Source organism: Protomyctophum bolini, assembly GCF_963924005.1.
Source record: "Protomyctophum bolini genome assembly, chromosome: 4".
Classification (NCBI taxonomy): domain Eukaryota; kingdom Metazoa; phylum Chordata; class Actinopteri; order Myctophiformes; family Myctophidae; genus Protomyctophum; species Protomyctophum bolini.
In genome coordinates this window covers 50,126,220-50,146,219 of record NC_137865.1, presented here as the reverse complement: position 1 = coordinate 50,146,219, position 20,000 = coordinate 50,126,220, and the positions used below count along the sequence as shown (strand labels likewise).

Genomic DNA, 20,000 nt, shown 5'->3' with positions numbered 1-20,000 from the left:
GACTCCTCTGGGCCAACAGCCTGCAGGCCTCACAGAACCTCACAGAACCACTGACCTCTCTGTCTCGGCCTCCTCTGGGCCAACAGCCTGCAGGCCTCACAGAACCTCACAGAACCTCACAGAACCACTGACCTCTCTGTCTCGGCCTCCTCTGGGCCAACAGCCTGCAGGCCTCACAGAACCTCACAGAACCTCACAGAACCACTGACCTCTCTGTCTCGGCCTCCTCCTGGCCAACAGCCTGCAGGCCTCACAGAACCTCACAGAACCACTGACCTCTCTGTCTCGGCCTCCTCCTCCGGGCCAACAGCCTGCAGGCCTCACAGAACCGCTGAGTCCACAGACTCCACACTGTCCTGGTTCTCAGCGTACTGTACTGTATTGTACAGTAACGTCTGCCCACTTGTTTACATTCAGAAGTGGAGAGGATATACGGCGCTTTATTCCACCCGTGCTGCTTTTATAATCATTGTATGGATGGATTGAGCATGAAGTAAACCATGGTGAGGATTTGTGTTAGTTTGAATTTGAGTTCATATGCAGTTCAGATGAGCGTGTAGGGCTGAGGGAGACAGAGGGATACTTAAGAGCGATTGATTCCGTCGTTGCCGCCAATAGATTCTCCCGTGATTTACATCTAGTGCAGAAAAGCATAAATCTGGGTTATTTCTTTGTCTTTGTCTTTTATGCCATGTCATATTTCAAGAACAGTAATACAACTCGCAGTGTTCTTCAGTGTTACCTCATTCTGAAATCCATTAGCGTTGTTGGCTCAGTGTCACTTCCCTGAAAGAAATGCTTGTTAACCCATTCTGACCTGAGATCAGATTCACACGAGGTTTCCACTGGACACACACTGGTCTGATTAACCCATTCTGACCTGAGATCAGATTCTAAAAAATGTCAGTCGTTCTTCGATTTTTGAAAAATAGCAGATCTACAAGCTCATAGCGCGCCACCGAGTGGCGCGCTACGAGCTTGTAGGTCTGCTATTTTTGAAAAAAAATTCAATAGCTAAAGCATAACATGATGCCAACACCAAAATGGGTTCCCGTTCAGAATGGGTTAAAGTGTATACCACCTTGGGATTTTTTTTTTTTAACTTTCTTAACCCATTTTGGGCAGGAACCCCTTTTGGTGTTTTAAGCATTGTTATACTTTAGCTATTGAAAAAAACAGCAGATCTACAAGCTCGTAGGTCTGCTAATTTTTTTTCTTTGAAATCGTGAAAATGTGGTGCAAATCTTTGAATATATATTCCAGGAATATGTGGAATTATGGCCGCCGACCCCTTCATCTGAAAACATGTAGTTCCAGGGACACCCCTCCCCAGAAGCAAAGATTTGAGTTAAAAACGTTCTCTGCATGAAAGCATGTATTCAAAGATTTAAAAAATGTACACACACATGCACATTTAAAAAAATAAATAGAAGATCTACTCTCTGTGCTCTCTGAAAGAATATATATGCAAAGATTTGTGCCACATTTTCACGATTTTTTCTAAAATAGCAGACCTACAAGCTGATATAGCGCCTTATTTTGATGATATGATATATGCCTTATGTTGTGAATAATAGTTCTTCAGGTCCATATGGGCCTTCTCTAAAGTTCTCTCTGAAAAAGAGAATTTTAGACAAGGCATGGACATGAACAACTAAATATTCACAAAATAAGGCCTATAGCGACATGTACATACTATAATACCGTATGAAACGGAAGACTCTCTGCTTTCATAAGAAAATAACTAATACTGTAATAATAATAAAAATCACACCCCTGTGAAGTGAGCAGTGCAATGTTGCACTGCTCACTTCACAACATTGCACTGCTCACTTCACAGGGGTGTGATTTTTATTATTATTACAGTATTAGTTTTTTCTTATGAAAGCAGAGAGTCTTCTGTTTCATACGGTATATAGTATGTACATGTCGCTATAGGCCTTATTTTGTGAATATTTAGTTGTTCAGGTCCATGCCTTCTCTCTGAAAAAGATAATTTTAGACAAGGCATGGACCTGAACAACTGCATTCAATAGCCTACTGACAAACTGTACATGGGATCAATGTGTATTTGTTTTCCTCCTAAAAGTAGACATTCAGGGCTTTCATTCAGTGTGTATAGTATGTATATGCTAATAATTTATTTATGTTTATTTTTATATCTGCCTGGCAATGTCTGTGACTTTAAACCTTTATAACTCGCTATGATGATAACTTCATGATGATGATTATGCGCACATATCTGATTCTGATCATTGTCTCAATCGCAGTAACAGGGGGGGGGGGGGGGGGGGGCAACAAAAGTCTTGATCAGTGTAGGCTACCTTCCACCGATCGTTTCAGAACGATAGTCACGACGGTGAGACGTGTTACTGGATCGGTGACGTTAGTGGTTGACATGTCTGGACTCTGGACATGTTTGGGCAAAGAAGCACTGAAGCACGTAGGAGCGATCAGCGATCAGATCCACGGCATCGAGAGAGACGCTGTGACGCCCGGCTGTGATATCGACAAAATGACAACTCGATCGATGGCTTCCGCAGTTTAGGATGAGGACATGTGTATTCGTTATACATTACCAACGGGTCGATGACGTCCCAGACGCCTTCATTGCGGTCTTATCACTGCAATTATAATGAATACAAAGGTTACATTCACACAAGCGATAGTGACGGCTGCATTGGCTGGCGGCGAAGACGCTATGGCTGGCGATCTCCAACAAAAGACATGTAAAGCGGCCAGTTGATCATGGCGGTCCCTCGATAATTTGATTCGTTTCGTGCAATCTGTCCATGACTGACTCCATGTGTGTTGCAAACGTTATGAAATGCCGATCGTTGCAGATTATTCTGGCGATTATATATGCATATAAACGTTATATCGGCAAACGTTATGAAATGCCGATCGGCAGAGGGCAAATCGATGCTTACACGGCTGCGTTATATCTTTTTCCGAGAATGAGAGAGGTGGATGGCAGTTGAAGGCACAGTGAAAGTGGGCCCTTGGGAGAAACCATGTAGAAACAGGAGGGGAGGGGGAATCGAGTGTATTCACACACACTAGAGCATGGGTACGTCCATTTTAGATCCCCTGACATCTGCGTTGGTCTATGCCGGGCAGGGGCGGCCTCTTTTCAGGAGGGGGGCTTTTAACTCCCGGATCACATACCGGATATTTGTAGAGCCGATCGGTGTTACTTTCTATGTTGTCCGGGCGCATATAAAGATGAAGTACAGTAATCAATAAAAAAAAACATGAAAACGTATAGATACGTTTCGCGCATTTGATGTGTTAAGATTTTTGTTTTTTCTGTAGGCCGATAATCTTTTTTTTTTTTTTTTTTTTTTTTTTTAAGTTTTGCTAAAACTGCCATTTTTTGGCAGAAGGAGAAGGAAAAACACAATTAACAATAACAAAGGACCAAGTCCTTCCAGGACTGCTTGGTCCTTTAAATAAAAAAAGATCATAGAACAATTGTCATTGTTTGATGCCTAGCTGAATGGTTAGAGAGCCTGTCTGGAGAGAAGGAGTCTCCTGAGGTTTGAATCTCAGTAAGTGATGCTGAGAGGTGGCTCACCATCAGGTGGGATGAGATGTTGATCCATCATTTCTTGATCTTTCTGCTGTTCCTTCGTCTGGAATGTGGTCTCGGTTGTTATTGTTGTTGTCGTTGGTTGCCATGGCTGCCAGTTCCCACCTGATGTCGTGTGGGAGTTCTGATTGGTCCAGAGCGTACTGAATAACTTCTAGCTTGCATAACGTCTTAAGACAAGGACTCAAGTCTAAGATGAACAGCTCAGAGATAGTGTAATCTCTTTTGTATCCTCCAAAGAGGATGATATGATCTCCCACAATGCAACAGCACATACCACGCATTGGACATGGTCCTTTCCCCTTGGGCTCAACCTTCTTCCAGGAGAAGGTCTCTGGACTGAATTTCCACACATCATTGAAGGTCTGGTTACCGTTCTGGCCTCCAAATATGTACAGCTCTCCATTGTAGGTAAATGCTGAATGCCTCCAGCGATCTTCTGGTAGAAGTTGTGCAGAAGGTGTGTTCAGCCAGGCGTTTGTCTCTGTGTCAAACACTCTGATGGTGTTGTAGACCTCCTGGACCCCATGGCCCCCAAATACAAACATCTTGGTACCAATGATGGTGGCAGAGTGACTGTGTGAATCAGGAGGTGGAGTTCCTCTGGTGTTAATTAAAGTCCAGACCATTGTGCTGGTGTCCAACTTGTACATGTCATTAGTGTATCCAGTCACCTTGGTTTCTCCTCCATGGATAAACATGACCTTCTCCAACACACAGGCTGAGTGGAAGCTCCTCTCCTCTGGAATAGTCCCAGAAACTCTGGGTTGGAACCATCTGTGGGAGTCAACATCAAATGCATAAAGCACATTGCAGTCACGCCACCCTCCCCAGATGTAGACTGTATCTTCAACCAACACAGCTGTGTGGCTGAAGCGCTTGGATGGAACCTCAAAGTCACCGAATACTCTTCCTGGTTCCACTGGAGGTAACTTCTTCCAGCATAAAGACACTGTGTTGAAGACATGGACATACATCTGTTCCATGTTGTTGAACGTCCCTCCACCACAGCAGCCTCCAAAGGAATACAGTTTGTTCCTCACTGCTACAGCAGCATGACCGTGTCGCTTTGGTCCTCCTGCTTTGGAAACGGTCCAAGACAACATCACTCTGTCTGTCTGTCTGTCTGTCTGTCTGTCTGTCTGTCTGTCTGTCTGTCTGTCTGTCTGTCTGTCTGTCTGTCTGTCTCGCTCTCTTCTCTCTCTCGACGTCTACAGTCATTTTCAACACGGTGCATCCTCTTATATCCTCTGGTGTGAAATCACACGAGACACAAACTGTTGCCATGCACGCCTTAACGACGCCAATTAGTGCAGCTGTTCTTCATCTGCACCCTTTGAACTCTATTGCTATATTTATTACTTAATTGCGGCTACCTTGGGGTCTATGGATCTATGGGTCTATGGATCTATGGGTCTATGGGTATTCCACACGCTACAGGGTTCCCTAACACTGAGCTGTGTTGTATTTTGAGGCTGTGTGTGTGTGTGTGTGTGTGTGTGTGTGTGTGTGTGTGTGTGTGTGTGTGTGTGTGCACGGAATGTGATGTACAGTATGGTGACAACGGTGCCGCTCACGTCACGCGGGTGTGATATTCTTCTCCATATCGCTGTGTGAGAGACAGTCCACTGAGCAACTCAAAGTGAGGCTGAATGACAAGCATTTTGCATTCTGGCTCTTTGAGGGGAGCTAGCGCCACCCTATGGCCAGCTCGGTGCGTTTGTGTGATTCGAGTGGCAAAGCAACATGCAAAGTGAGTTTAACATAGTTTAACGTTGTTTAATGTCGTTTAATGCAGTCAGACAGGACATTTCTGTGTGGATGTCTGGGCTGTCGAGGCCAGGAAGTAGTTTTTTGCCACTCAGTGGGCGTTCCTGCATAACTTCCGTGTTTGATGATGATGTCACGCGCATATACCCTCTATTGCACTATTGATACTTCTACTCAAGTACAACATGTGAATACTATACTTTTTTTTCCCCCAGCACTGGATGATGAAATGATTGCGCTCTAACTCGAATCCTCCCGGTTCATCTGTTTTATTTTTGTCTAAAATGACGATTGAAATTCTTTAATTTGGAATACCCCCTTGAGATACTTCAGGGCTGTATTTTGCGTGTCTTAAGTACCAGGTCTTATTCCCTAACTTGAGTAAACTAAAGACCTGGAGGCGTGATCAATGCTCTTTGGACACTCAGAATAGCCAAATGGCATTGACCACCACGCCTCCAGGTCTTTAGTTTACTCAAGTTAGGGAATAAGACCTGGTACTTAGGGAATAAGACCTGGTACTTAAGACACGCAAAATACAGCCCAATATCTCGTTTTCGAGAGGGTCCACAAACACACAATCAATACAAGGTAATTAACCCATTCTGACCTGAGATCAGATTCACACGAGGTTTCCACATGGACACACACTGGACCGATGAACCCATTCTGACCTGAGATCAGATTCTAAAAATGTCAGTCGTTCTTCGATTTTTCTAAAATAGCAGACCTACAAGCTCGTAGCGCGCCACTCGGTGGCGCGCTATGAGCTTGTAGATCTGCTGTTTTTCAATAGCTAAAGCATAACATGATGCTGACACCAAAATGGGTTCCAGTTCAGAATGGGTTAACAGAAAATTAAAAAGGAAAACAAAACACAAAACAAACGGTTACAAAACACACAAAACAGGGTATTGAACTATAGACAAGCAGAGTATAGCAACAAGATGGAGAAGTTGTTCCGTCAGGATCACTGTCACTATAGAGCACCGAAGTCCTGACGTAACTCGCTCATCTCGACGATTCCCCTGGTTCGCGGAAGTAATTTCTCTATGGAGAATAACATGGGGTGATCTTAATAATCGTCTACTATAAGCGTTGTGGTCCAAAAATAAACAAGCTGTCTCGGCGTTATTGTCAGGGAGGTGTCTCTGTATCGTTTGCAACAGTCAGTCACTCATATATGATACAGTCTGCTTCTAGCGAAAATCTAACTAATTCAGCAGCAGTAACATTAGCGTTTTCTCTCAGTCAGTTGATTCTTCATATCCATATGAGTGAAGCGGCCGGGGTGACATGTTTATTTTTCAAACACAGTTGTTATATGAGGCGATCTAAAATCGCTTCAATGGGGATTTCAATGCAACTAAACAAATACATGAACCTGGGGACTGACGCCCTCTACTGAAAGTGATGTCAGACTTCGGTGCTCTATAGGTCAGCATTAAGATACGTTTAATTTGGTTTTCAGCATTGCTGGAGAACTTTTGGTGAAGAGAAACATTAAGTTAATCTCATTGATTGTGAATGCATTGTTTTGCATGAGCGTTTATAGTAATATAGTAATAATAGTAAGAAACTACAATGAATGATACATCCTTTTGAAGCAGCAGCAGCAGCAGCTCTGTGTTTCAGCTGAAACATTCCATCATGTCACTATAACGGCTAATAACCCATTCTGACCGGGAACCCATTTCGGTGTTGGCATCATGTCGTGCTTTTAGCTATTGAAAAATAGCAGATCTACAAGCTCATAGCGCGCCACCGAGTGGCGCGCTATGAGCTTGTAGGTCTGCTATTTTTGAAAAATCGAAGAACGACTGACATTTTTTTAGAATCTGATCTCAGGTCAGAATGGGTTATAATCAGACCAGTGTGTGTCCAGTGGAAACCTCGTATGAATCTGATCTCAGGTCAGAATGGGATAATAGTGATGCATGGCGTTGGTATTAACCTCTGTTGCCACAGGAAGTGGGCCTTTTAAATCTGACCCCAGGTCTGCTATAATAACCTAAGCTGCGTCCGTCCGTCCGTTCAGCCGCTCTGTGTGAAGCTTGTTTGTTCCACAGTGACCCGTGAGCCCCCCCCTTCCTCTGACCTCTGACCTGGGACCGTCACGGCGCTCTTAAATCAATCATTTTGAATGTCCTCCCGAAGACGGGACGGTTCGTAAACGTTGCGAGAGAGAGGCGAGCAGTGTGGTGGTGCATTCTGGGGGGAATTCATATTCAGTGGCACTGGTTTTAAAGCCTGCCTGTTTTGACCTTGGAACATCAAATTATACAACCGAGGTCTCGCTGACGGCTTTCAAGTCTGAAGTAGATTGAATGAAGGTGGACATGTTAACAGTCCAGGTTTTACTAGACCGGGGGTAGAGGAGGGGGGCGGCTATTTCTTTACCGAAAAAAAACAACATATATCATTTAAAGTCAAACCGCAAAGCCCCCAAATTGGAATCACATGTTGAGAGGGAGGGGAGGGGGGTGGGGGCTCTATAGAAGCTCTTGTGCAAAAGGGCTTTCATTTCTGCCCATAGGATGCGTCATGAATGCAAAGATTTGCATCATATGTTCTTTTTTCTATTTGCTTTGCACTGATGTATTGAGCTTTTATGACTGTTTGTTCTCATTTGACCATATGAGAGTACCTGTCACCTTAAAGGGGAATATACCACTCAATTTTGACATTTTACTATGTCATTAATATACCTTTAGAGGTGTTGTGTGGAAATAATAAAAAAAAGTCCACCTGTTCTGGGTTTCCTAGAAAAATGTATGTTAATGATTTTTTTCAGACCTCCAGTTCTATAGGAAACACCGAATGGGGGGCCTTTTTTTATTATTTCCACACAAAAGCTCTAAGGTATATTAATGACATTTAGTAAAATGTTGAAAATGAGTGGAATGCCCCTTTAAGTGAGTGATGTCATTAATTGGTTTGACCCGATAGGCTTACCATTAGGTCAGACAGCCTATACAAAAAAGGATGCTTTCTCATTTGCGTTCATAAAGACAGCCTGATGAAGGCCGCATAGGCCCAAACGTTGCTGTTTCCCCTATTAACCCATTCTGAACGGGAACCCATTTTGGTGTTAGCATCATGTTATGCTTTAGCTATTGAAAAATAGCAGATCTACAAGCTCATAGCGCGCCACCGAGTGGCGCGCTACGAGCTTGTAGGTCTGCTATTTTTTTTAAATCGAAGAACGACTGACATTTTTTTAGAATCTGATCTCAGGTCAGAATGGTTTCATCAGACCAGTGTGTGTCCAGTGGAAACCTCGTATGAATCTGATCTCAGGTCAGAATGGGTTAAAAGTTGGTTCACTGCATTTGAAGACAGTGTGCAGGACGGGTGTTTGTTCCTTATTCATTGTCGGGCACCGTACCCTCTCCTTATACACACCTGTCTCCTGGAGGTGTGCAAAAGCCTTGCTTTTTATCATACGTTGTATAAAACTGCTATTTACCATACATTACATGGATTACATGCAGTGACAATACCAGCCTCCCCGCCCAGCGTCCCTCTCCTGAACAACGGGCCTACAGATGTTCCTACAGATGCTCAAACAAAGCTGAATCCATGCTGTGCGATCCCAACGCTTTGACTTTACTAATTATTTAGACTAAGCATTTTCTGAAAAAGGCCACGATACAGTTCAACATACAGTACATTGTGGCCTGGATGTGAGCGCTGTGTTTGTGGTCTGCACTCCTCTCTCTTCCTCTATAAAAGTAACTCTAGAGATTTATTTCCAAGGAGCGGAACAAACAAACAGATACCTTAACGTCCAGTGGCGTAACTAACTTCGTATAACTTCATGGTGATTGGGCCCCGCGTCTCACACTGACTGAATAATGGGTTCTGATTGGTCACCCACAAACTCTGGAGTGAACAAAATGTAAATTGAATTGAGGAATGCCAGACCATTCTCCACCGATTATTCTTTCCTGTGGCAGGTTAGGTTGGCCTGGTTTCCAGACGCAGCATAGCTAAGTGGTTTTCAAAGAATATGGCAAGAATTTTGATTACTGAATACTTTATTTAAAATGTATTTTTCACCGTGTCTTGGTGACTGGAGGAGTTGAAAGGTTTTCACAGTGTCTTGGTGACTGGAGGAGTTGAAAGGTTTTCACCGTGTCTTGGTGACTGGAGGAGTTGAAAGGTTTTCACAGTGTCTTGGTGACTGGAGGAGTTGAAAGGTTTTCACAGTGTCTTGGTGACTGGAGGAGTTGAAAGGTTTTCACAGTGTCTTGGTGACTGGAGGAGTTGAAAGGTTTTCACCGTGTCTTGGTGACTGGAGGAGTTGAAAGGTTTTCACAGTGTCTTGGTGACTGGAGGAGTTGAAAGGTTTTCACAGTGTCTTGGTGACTGGAGGAGTTGAAAGGTTTTCACAGTGTCTTGGTGACTGGAGGAGTTGAAAGGTTTTCACAGTGTCTTGGTGACTGGAGGAGTTGAAAGGTTTTCACAGTGTCTTGGTGACTGGAGGAGTTGAAAGGTTTTCACAGTGTCTTGGTGACTGGAGGAGTTGAAAGGTTTTCACCGTGTCTTGGTGACTGGAGGAGTTGAAAGTCGCATGGAAAATAAAACCAATATATCAGACATCTGTATGATGCGTGGACATACTTGAAGCTGTACAGCTACAAGTGTTGTAGGGCGGTGAGGCCTCTGTGTGTACAATATGTAGAAACTTAGAAGGTTTTTTTTTAAGCAGGAGTTTGGGTTTATTTCCAACAAAAACACGACAAGAAAAATCAGTAGATCTTAAATAGTGGAATTTATTCCATTGGGGAATAATTATGCCCAGGGTTTTTTAGTTTTGTTTGTGTTTGTAATAAAATATTCAAACGCGCCATAATTACTTTGACAAGTATTTCCATGTGGGATTGCCGAAAGTGTTTAACCCATTCTGGGCGGGAACCCCCTGTTGGTGTTTCAAGCATTATATGTTATACTTTAAAGCTATTGAAAAATAGCAGATCTACAAGCTCGTAGCGCGGCACTCTATTTTAGGTCTGCTAAAAAGAAAATTGTGAAAATGTGGCCCAAATGTTTGAATATATATTCTTTCAGAGCGATTCTTTAACTCAAATCTTTGCTTCTGGGGGGTCCCTGGAACAACATATTTTCAGATGGGGGTCGGCGGCCAATTACATTTAATCTTGGGGGTCCCTGACATTAAAATATTTTGAGAACCACTGACATAGAAAACATGAGGTTTTTCAGAAAACTGTCAGGAGTTAGAAGACATTTGGTAAAAAATCCTTCCCAGGTCAAAATGAGTTAATATCAGCTCTGTGGAATGATGAATTAAATTGGATGCTGAAGGGTTTCATAGATTTTGTTTATTTTGATAAGTCTGTGGAGACCAGGTGTAAAGCTGCCAGAATAATTATGCACATTCATTGACAGTTATGATGTAAGAAGTGCCACCTCTGTTCCCTCACAAGCACTCAATGAATATACTGAAGTCAGAATGATTATTATTCTGGCTTTCATAAAAGATAAAGTCACTGTATGGGCATTTAGCTTTTTTTCCCCTTCTCGGTTGGTTCATAAAAAGCTCACATCGCAGCCAAAACTATTAAAAGCTGTTGCATTTCCCTCTCTCGCTGAATTAGCCCTCGAAGCACAGCTACTAAGTAACACTTGGGTCGATTAACCCATTCTGACCTGAGATCAGATTCTAAAAATGTCTTCTACATCCTGACAGTTTTCCATTCTGACCTGAGATCAGATTCTAAAAATGTCTTCTACATCCTGACAGTTTTCCATTCTGACCTGAGATCAGATTCTAAAAATGTCTTCTACATCCTGACAGTTTTCCATTCTGACCTGAGATCAGATTCTAAAAATGTCTTCTACATCCTGACAGTTTTCCATTCTGACCTGAGATCAGATTCTAAAAATGTCTTCTACATCCTGACAGTTTTCCATTCTGACCTGAGATCAGATTCTAAAAATGTCTTCTACATCCTGACAGTTTTCCATTCTGACCTGAGATCAGATTCTAAAAATGTCTTCTACATCCTGACAGTTTTCCATTCTGACCTGAGATCAGATTCTAAAAATGTCTTCTACATCCTGACAGTTTTCCATTCTGACCTGAGATCAGATTCTAAAAATGTCTTCTACGTCCTGACAGTTTTCCATTCTGACCTGAGATCAGATTCTAAAAATGTCTTCTACGTCAGTCGCTCTTCGATTTTTTTCAAAAACAGCAGACCTACAAGCTCGTAGCGCGCCACTCGGTGGCGCGCTATGAGCTTGTAGATCTGCTATTTTTAAATAGCTAAAGCATAACGTAATGCTATAACACCAAAAGGGGTTCCCGCCCAGAATGGGTTAAATTGTGCATGAAACACAGCTTTTGTTTTCGGATTGTGTTACATAATTCTGCTATGTTACAGTAGTTTTCCCAGTTTTCATTGTGGAGTTGTTGTTCCAGTTGAAGTGAGGTCACACAAATCAACATTCCATTCAATCCCACGCTCGATTTACTGACACGGGTCTGGACGGGGAATCAAACGCAGAGAAACGTCCGAGACTCTCCAAGCCGTCACAAACCAAGCAGAAAACTGACTTTGGCTGCTTGACGCTCTCATAACCCATTTAAGCCTGACGACAGTTTTCTGAAATACCTCATGTTTGTGTGTCTGTGGTTCTCAAACTAATTCACGTCAAGGACCCCCAGAATTATCTGTATTTGGCAGCCGACCCCCATCTGAATATATGTTGTTCCAGGGACCCCCTCCCCAGAAGCAAAGATTTTAGTTAAAAACGTTCCGCTCTGAAAGAATATATATATATTCAAAGATTTGTACCGCATTTTCACAGGTTTTTCAAAAATAGCAGACATATACAAGCTCGGCACCGAGTGCCACACTATGAGCTTGTAGATCTGCTATTTTTCAACAGCTAAAGCATAACATAACGCTTAAAAACACCAAAAGGGGTTTCCGGGCCAAAATGGGATAATATTATTCCTTTTCCTTTTTTCTCTCTCTCTCTCTCTCTCTCTCTCTCTCTCTCTCTCTCTCTCTCTCTCTCTCTCTCTCTCTCTCTCTCTCTCTCTCTCTCTCTCTCTCTCTCTCTCTCTCTCTCTCTAGCTCTCTCGCTCCACTTTCCTTTCCAGTCGATTTGAGTCGAAGCTTGACTTTGTGTTTTTGTGTGTTTTTTCTGCCCCTTCCAGAGGAAGAATGTCCACCTGCTGCTCAGCGTGTTGCTGCTGGCCTCCTGGGGCGCCGCCCTGCTGGCCGCGCGCCTCTACTGGATGGGCAACGCGCCGCCACACTTCTCCAACTCCGACAACCCGGCGGCGGACCACCCCTCCCTCCTCGCCCGCGCCCTCACCTTCCTGCACCTGCCCGCCGCCAACGTCTGGCTCCTCCTCTGCCCCGACACGCTCAGCTTCGACTGGTCCATGGACGCCGTGCCGCTGGTCCGCGGGCTGGCGGACTGGAGGAACGCCCACACGGCGGCTTTCTACCTGGGGTTTGTTTAATATATTTTTTATCCCACGATTTTGTAACCCATTTTTCACCCCTGTGTCAATCATCTAATGTGATCCTGGGCTCTACACACCCTCCACCAACCTAGTCCCCATATATGGGGGACAAGGGAAGAGCAACGGACTTGAACTCATGCTTCCTTCATGCCTGAGTGTCCAAGTTGCTCCTTTACACCTGACAGGGGGGAGTTTCCCTGGTTGGACGTAGCGTGTGGAAGGAACACGTTATTCCAACCAGTTCCTTTCCCCTCCATCAGGCGCCCCGGCTGGCCAGGGGGAGGTAGTTTAGAGACCAGGATTACTGCATGTTTTTTGTGAGGGTACCTACCCTAGGGGACACGGGGAGAACATGCAAACTCCACACAGAAAGGCCCTCTATCTGGGGTTTGTTGTAGATTAAATAATCTTCCCAAAGATGAAGGAATGACAAAGTGTTGAGAAAATCTAAATATTTTTGTAAAAAAATCTTGTTTAAAAAAACAAAATCTGCCTAATGATGATGTCACTGGAAGACTGTTTCTAAACTGCCCACAGCCCTCCTATGAGACACAGACTGAATAGAAAAAAATCGTGCCATTTTTTCATGATTATTAGTGAGGACCTATTATATGAAGATAGGTTGAAAAGTGGTGAAGTGGTCCTTTAAGAAGATTCAGCAGAGTAACAACATACAGAGAGTGAGGAACAGGCCTCCTCATCCTTGCCTGTTCCACCAGCCCCTCTCGGCGCAAGCCTCCTCAACCCTATTCACAGACAGTCCTTAAAGTCACGTAATGTCCATATACGGATCTGCGCCAAACATAAGGGCGACACTCAAATAAATAAGTATACCTTTAGCTGACAGCGTGGAGGAGTCAATTAAGTCAGCTGTTAGATTAATGACCGCTGCATGAATTAGACTGAGCACATTGTTGAGCAAAGAGACTTAATGGAAGGAAGATAAATACACAATAACGCATATAATATCTGGCACTGTAGTTACTGTAGCATTCTAAAATTCCCATTACAGGTTCCTGCTCCTGGCGTGGTTGGGTCTCCGGAGTAATACACGCACACAGCAGCAGGGGGCGGCGCCCCAAAAACACACCAGCAGGGACACCAACGGCAACGGCAAAGCGCACCAACACCACCACCACGCCGTCATCGCCAACGGGAAGAACAACAACGGGAACGGGAACGCCAACGGCTACGCGCACAGCGGCGACCGGGAGCACACGGACGATTCCCACGTGGAGCCTCACGGTGGCGCCACCGTGCAAAACGGTGCCCCCTGTGAGGCGAGGACTCCTCCCCCTCCTCCTCCTCCGCTGCTCCTCCCCGCCAGCGAGACGGTGGCGCTGTTCTCTCTGGGCATGCTGGCCATCCCCTTCCTGCCCGCCACCAACCTGTTCTTCTACGTGGGCTTCGTGATCGCCGAGCGGGTTCTGTACATCCCCAGCATGGGGTTCTGTTTGTTGGCCGCGCTGGGCATGCGCTGCCTCTACGTGCGGGTCCAGTGCTCGGCCCGGTCGGACCGGTCCTGCCGGTCCTCGTCCTCCCGGGCCACGGTGCTGGTGCTGTACTGCGGCGCCGCTGCCCTGGTTCTGCTGTTCGGCGTGAAGACGGTTCTGAGGAACCGGGACTGGCGCAACGAAGAGATGCTCTACAAGTCGGGGATTTATGTCAACCCTGCTAAAGGTAATGCCTCTCTCTCTCTCTCTCTCTCTCTCTCTCTCTCTGTTTTTATTTATTTCTTTTTATTAAGGACAAAGCTCATTAATCAACATGTCAGTTTTCACATCAATGTAAATGGGACAGAGTTAAGCCAAAGCTAAATTCCATCTGTAGTCCCTGCAGGGCAGGCTCTTAAAGAAATGAATGATATGAATGAAAATGAATAGTGTGCACACGACACCATGCGTTGATGCCATGTGTGCATATGTGCAGCACCCAACACCATGACCATACACAATACAGTACAATACAACGCAACGCAACGCAACACAACACAACACGACACCATGCGTTGATGCCATGTGTGCATATGTGCAGCACCCAACACCATGACCATACACAATACAGTACAATACAACGCACCGCAACGCAACACAACACAACACGACACCATGCGTTGATGCCATGTGTGCATATGTGCAGCACCCAACACCATGACCATACACAATACAGTACAATACAACGCAACGCACCGCAACGCAACACAACACAACACGACACCATGCGTTGATGCCATGTGTGCATATGTGCAGCACCCAACACCATGACCATACACAATACAGTACAATACAATACAACGCAACGCACCGCAACGCAACACAACACAACACGACACCATGCGTTGATGCCATGTGTGCATATGTGCAGCACCCAACACCATGACCATACACAATACAGTACAATACAACGCAACGCACCGCACCGCAACGCACCGCAACGCAACGCACCGCACCGCAACGCACCGCAACGCAACGCACCGCGACGCGACGCGACACGACACGACACGACACGACACGACACGACACAACACAACACAACACAACACAACACAACACAACACAACACAACACAACACAACACAACACAACACAACACAACACAACACAACACAACACAAACACAAACACAACACAGGAACAGATCGACATGGTACAGGGGACAGAACAACGGCAAAGTGAAGTAAAAAATGACACCGGTGATAAATACCAGTAAGACGCGCAAACGCGGGAAGCGAACGCAGCTGAGACCCTGCAGATCATGTCTGTCTGTCTGTGTGTCTGTCCCGCTGTTACTGTATATGTGGACCTGGCCCCTTTTGTGCCCATATATGGAGCTGAGTGATTGCTGATGCAACACACTCCATATTTGGAGAGCGGGACAGACACACAGACACACGGACAGACAGACAGACATGATCTGCTAGGTCTCATAGTAAGTGCTCACTGCGTTCGCAACAATACAATACAATACAGTACAGGAACAGATCGACAGGGGACAGAACAACGAAGTGAAAAATGACACCGGTGATGAATACTAATTAGTGCTGATAGTTACTCATGATTACAGATTTGAATTGTCTCTCTCTCTCTCTCTCTCTCTCTCTCTCTCTCTCTCTCTCTCTCTCTCTCTCCCCCCCCCCCCCCCCCCCATGTTGGATGTGATAATGTGTATCATTGCTCCCAGACTGTTTTCAGCAGCACTGAATTATTCAGTGTGAACTTTTTAAAAAGAAAAGAAAAGAAAAAAATGTCACTTCACTTCTTCTTGACGAAGCCGAACACAGAGACAGGTTCTGTTCACAGGTCCAACTCTGTGCTCGTTCAGTTGGAGTTCTGTAGATCTCACAGATCAGAGACAGGTTCTGTTCACAGGTCCAACTCTGTGCTCGTTCAGTTGGAGTTCTGTAGATCTCACAGATCAGAGACAGAGAGTGAAGCCGACGTTAGAACCCGCTAAGCAACGTGCAAAGCAACACTTTGGAGCAGAACTCTGAGAGTGTTAAAAAACAGGACCCAACAGGGTCTGATTTAAATCAGCACTCCTTTTTTACATGAGTTTGTACAGCTGGGTTAACCCATTCTGACCTGAGATCAGATTATATAAATGTCTTCTACATCCTGACAGTTTTCTTGAAAAAGCTATGTTTCTATGTCAGTCGTTCTTCGATTTTTCAAAAAATAGCAGACCTACAAGCTCGTAGCGCGCCACTCGGTGGCGCGCTACGAGCTTGTAGATCTGCTGTTTTTCAACAGCTAAAGCATAACATAATGCTAACACCAAAAGGGGTTCCCGGCCAAAATGGGTTAAGTCACAATTCCCCCATACTGTCACGACACAGCTAAGACACATTGACTTTATTTGTGTGAAGTTTATCCCAAGTTATTAATTAACATTTGTGTATGATTGATCCTGGCTGTCTATGTCGAGTTTAGTGGCGTTTATCTGTTTAACATAACATAACTGCCACACATAATAATATTATCATTATAACTCTCTATCAAAGCTAAAAAGCTAGTCGATAAAGATGTGTCTTCGACACAGAGATGGGTATTATTGACAACAAGATATTAAAATGTAATCAATCCTCCTAGGCAAGGCAAGCCAATTGTATTTATATAACACCTTTCATACTCAAGGCAATTCAAAGTGATTTACAGAATAAAAACAAACACAGAGTGCAACAGTGCACTTTAAAATGAATACAGATTATAATAGATAACAATTACATTACATTACAACAGATACTCCCACCTTTAATAGAAACACAGTTAATTGGGATATGCCATGTTAAATAAATACGTTTATAAATTTGACTTAAAGGTATATTCAGTGATTTCACTCAAAAAACCTTAGGTTTTGTTTTTGCCTTGGAACCCAAGCTTTCATCCAATCAGGATAGAGAACCAAAAATAAAACCTAAGGAGGAACTCCTTATATGGTCAGCACACTCTATAGTAGAGAGGATTATCACAACAAAACAAAAAAATAAGTGATATTTTAATTAAGTGAAATCACTGAATATACCTTTAAAAACGGCTATGGTTGGGGGATTTCCTAATGTAACCTGGAATGCTATTCCAGGTTTGTGGTGCATAATGGTGGAATGCTGCTTCACCATGTTTTGTTCCAGCTATCGGGTGAACTATCAGTAGGCCAGCCTCAGATGACCTAAGGGTTCTGGAGGGCTCATAATATGGCTTCAGCATGTCTGAGATGTAGCTACAAGGCCCAAAGCCACAAACAGATTTATAGACAAGTAATAACATTTTAAAATCAATTATCTGGGACACTTGGTAGCCAATGTAAAGGATTTTAGGATTGGTGTAATATGGTCATATTTTCTAAGTTTTTGTCAGGACTCTTAGCAGCAGCATTCTGAATTAGTTGGAGTTGACGAAGAGCTTATTTGTTTGAAAGTCCTGTGATCAGAGCATTGCAGTAATCCAGTCTGCTGGAGTCCTAAATCCTGCTTCTACTGAGAGTATATTAGCAAGCAGTGTACAGTACTTTTCTGTACTGTACTTTCCTGTCTGTATTAATTTCTCTACACTGTATGTATCGGCGTTTAACCACTTAAACGCTACTTAAACTAATACCTAGTTGACCTCTGGGCATTAAAACAAACCTAATCCACTGCAGCATGTGGCAAAAAAAAATAAAGAACCCCAACAACAATGGACAATTAAAACCACCCACTGCAGCATGTGGCAAAAAAAACTAAACAAAACAAGAACAATGAAGAATTAAAACCACCCACTTGTGTCACGTCAGCGTGCTCAAACACTTTCTGTCTTGAAAATGTTCCACATAATCTGTTGGACTGACCCTTTGTTCTCCCTGCCCTGCCCTGTCACAGCGTGGGGCAACCTGGGTATTGGGGTAATAACTCTGTGTTCTCCCTGCCCTGCCCTGTCACAGCGTGGGGTAACCTGGGTATTGGGGTAATAACTCTGTGTTCTCCCTGTTCAGCGTGGGGTAACCTGGGTAATGGGGTAATAACTCTGTGTTCTCCCTGTCACAGCGTGGGGCAACCTGGGTATTGGGGTAATAACCCTTTGTTCTCCCTGCCTTGCCCTGTTCAGCGTGGGGCAACCTGGGTATTGGGGTAATAACCCTTTGTTCTCCCTGCCCTGCCCTGTTCAGTGTGGGGTAACCTGGGTATTGGGGTAATAACTCTGTGTTCTCCTTGCCCTGCCCTGTCACAGCGTGGGGCAACCTGGGTAACGTCCTGAAGAACCAGGGCAAGATGGAGGAGGCAGAGCAGGCGTACAGGAACGCCCTGTACTACCGCAGGAACATGGCCGACATGCTGTATAACCTGTGAGTGTTTTACATTATGTTTACATTATGAACATGTAACCCTAGATGTAACCCAGCCAACATGGCAACCCGCAAATGGCAACCCATGTCAACTGTCAATCAAGGCAGTATAAAGGTGACATCAGTTCCTACACTCCCCACTCCCACCTCATGCACGATGGCCGAAATGTTTGGCATGGTACGGTAGCAGCCATTTACAAGCTTCTTTTTTTGTAATTACATTATTTTTGATAGCTCTGATTTAGGGATACGATAGAGCGTCGCAGTCCCGCCCCCTCCCTACCAGAGCCCCAGGAAATTAATCCCCCGTTCATTTTCCTCATTAGACCTTTCAAAAAGTATTTATTTAAAGACCTTTTTAAGCTTCGTACAAAGCCAACTCCAGTTGTGACAAATCATGACAACAAAAGGTATTTATTTAAAGGCGTTGTGACAAATCATGACAACAAACACAATGTTTCCGGCCGAACAAAACCTTTGTTTGTTGTTGTTCTTCTTTGTAATTATTTGTTCGGCCCAAAATGTTGCTTGTTGTCACTGATTTGTCATGATTTGTCATGATTTGTCATGATTTGTCACAACGTCTTTGTAACGCCCAAGTCCCTATACTTGGGTGATACTCGTTGCCGAGGAAGTTCAGACGTGTGATCAAATAACTGATGTCCAAAGATGTCCGTTGAGTAGAAATTAAACTATATTTATTAGCTGCTTAAAGTCCTATACTTTGTCATACAAAATAAACCTAATGTAAACCATCAAACGCACAGGATTGGCTACAGATCATCAGCCCTCATGATGAACACAGTCAGAAACTGGTTTACCTCTGCCACTGGCAACACCTGAGACTAATTAGGGCCAGGGTTAAATACCCTCCGTCCCTGTAACCATGGCAACATAGATTGGGCAAATTGACAGGAATCATGGCAAACAATATGGTGGCTCAAATGGCTCTTAAAGTCTTTGAATAAATACTTTTTGAAAAGCTTTGGAGAAAATGAACGGTGGAATTCACTTCTGGGTCTCACGACACGTCGTCACGAAAGGGGGCGGGACTGCGACGCTCTATAATTTCTATCGTTATTACTTCCCTTGATTTCCTTTATTTTGTATACAATTCAATTCAATTCAAAGGGCTTTATTGGCATGAGAAAACATAACGTTTACATTGCCAAAGCAGAAAGAACAATACAACAATACAATCAAAACAAAAATGATGTATACATTTGAAGGTCAGAATCTTCAATAGATCAATTTCTACTGTATGTACCAAGGTCACTCGATGCAGGTATAGTGCAGGAATATACACAATGATTA

At 44.0% G+C, this 20,000-nt stretch overlaps 1 protein-coding gene across 1 annotated transcript in view; it reads left to right on the top strand.

The window, feature by feature from the left end:
* LOC308314659 (protein O-mannosyl-transferase TMTC2-like) overlaps positions 1-20,000 on the top strand; it is a 257,266-nt gene that overhangs the window by 178,111 nt on the left and 59,155 nt on the right. The window contains exons 4-6 of the mRNA XM_080762291.1: positions 12,555-12,856; positions 13,882-14,549; positions 18,572-18,686. Coding sequence (XP_080618417.1) covers positions 12,555-12,856; positions 13,882-14,549; positions 18,572-18,686 — 1,085 coding nt within the window. The remainder of the gene's footprint in view (positions 1-12,554; positions 12,857-13,881; positions 14,550-18,571; positions 18,687-20,000) is intronic.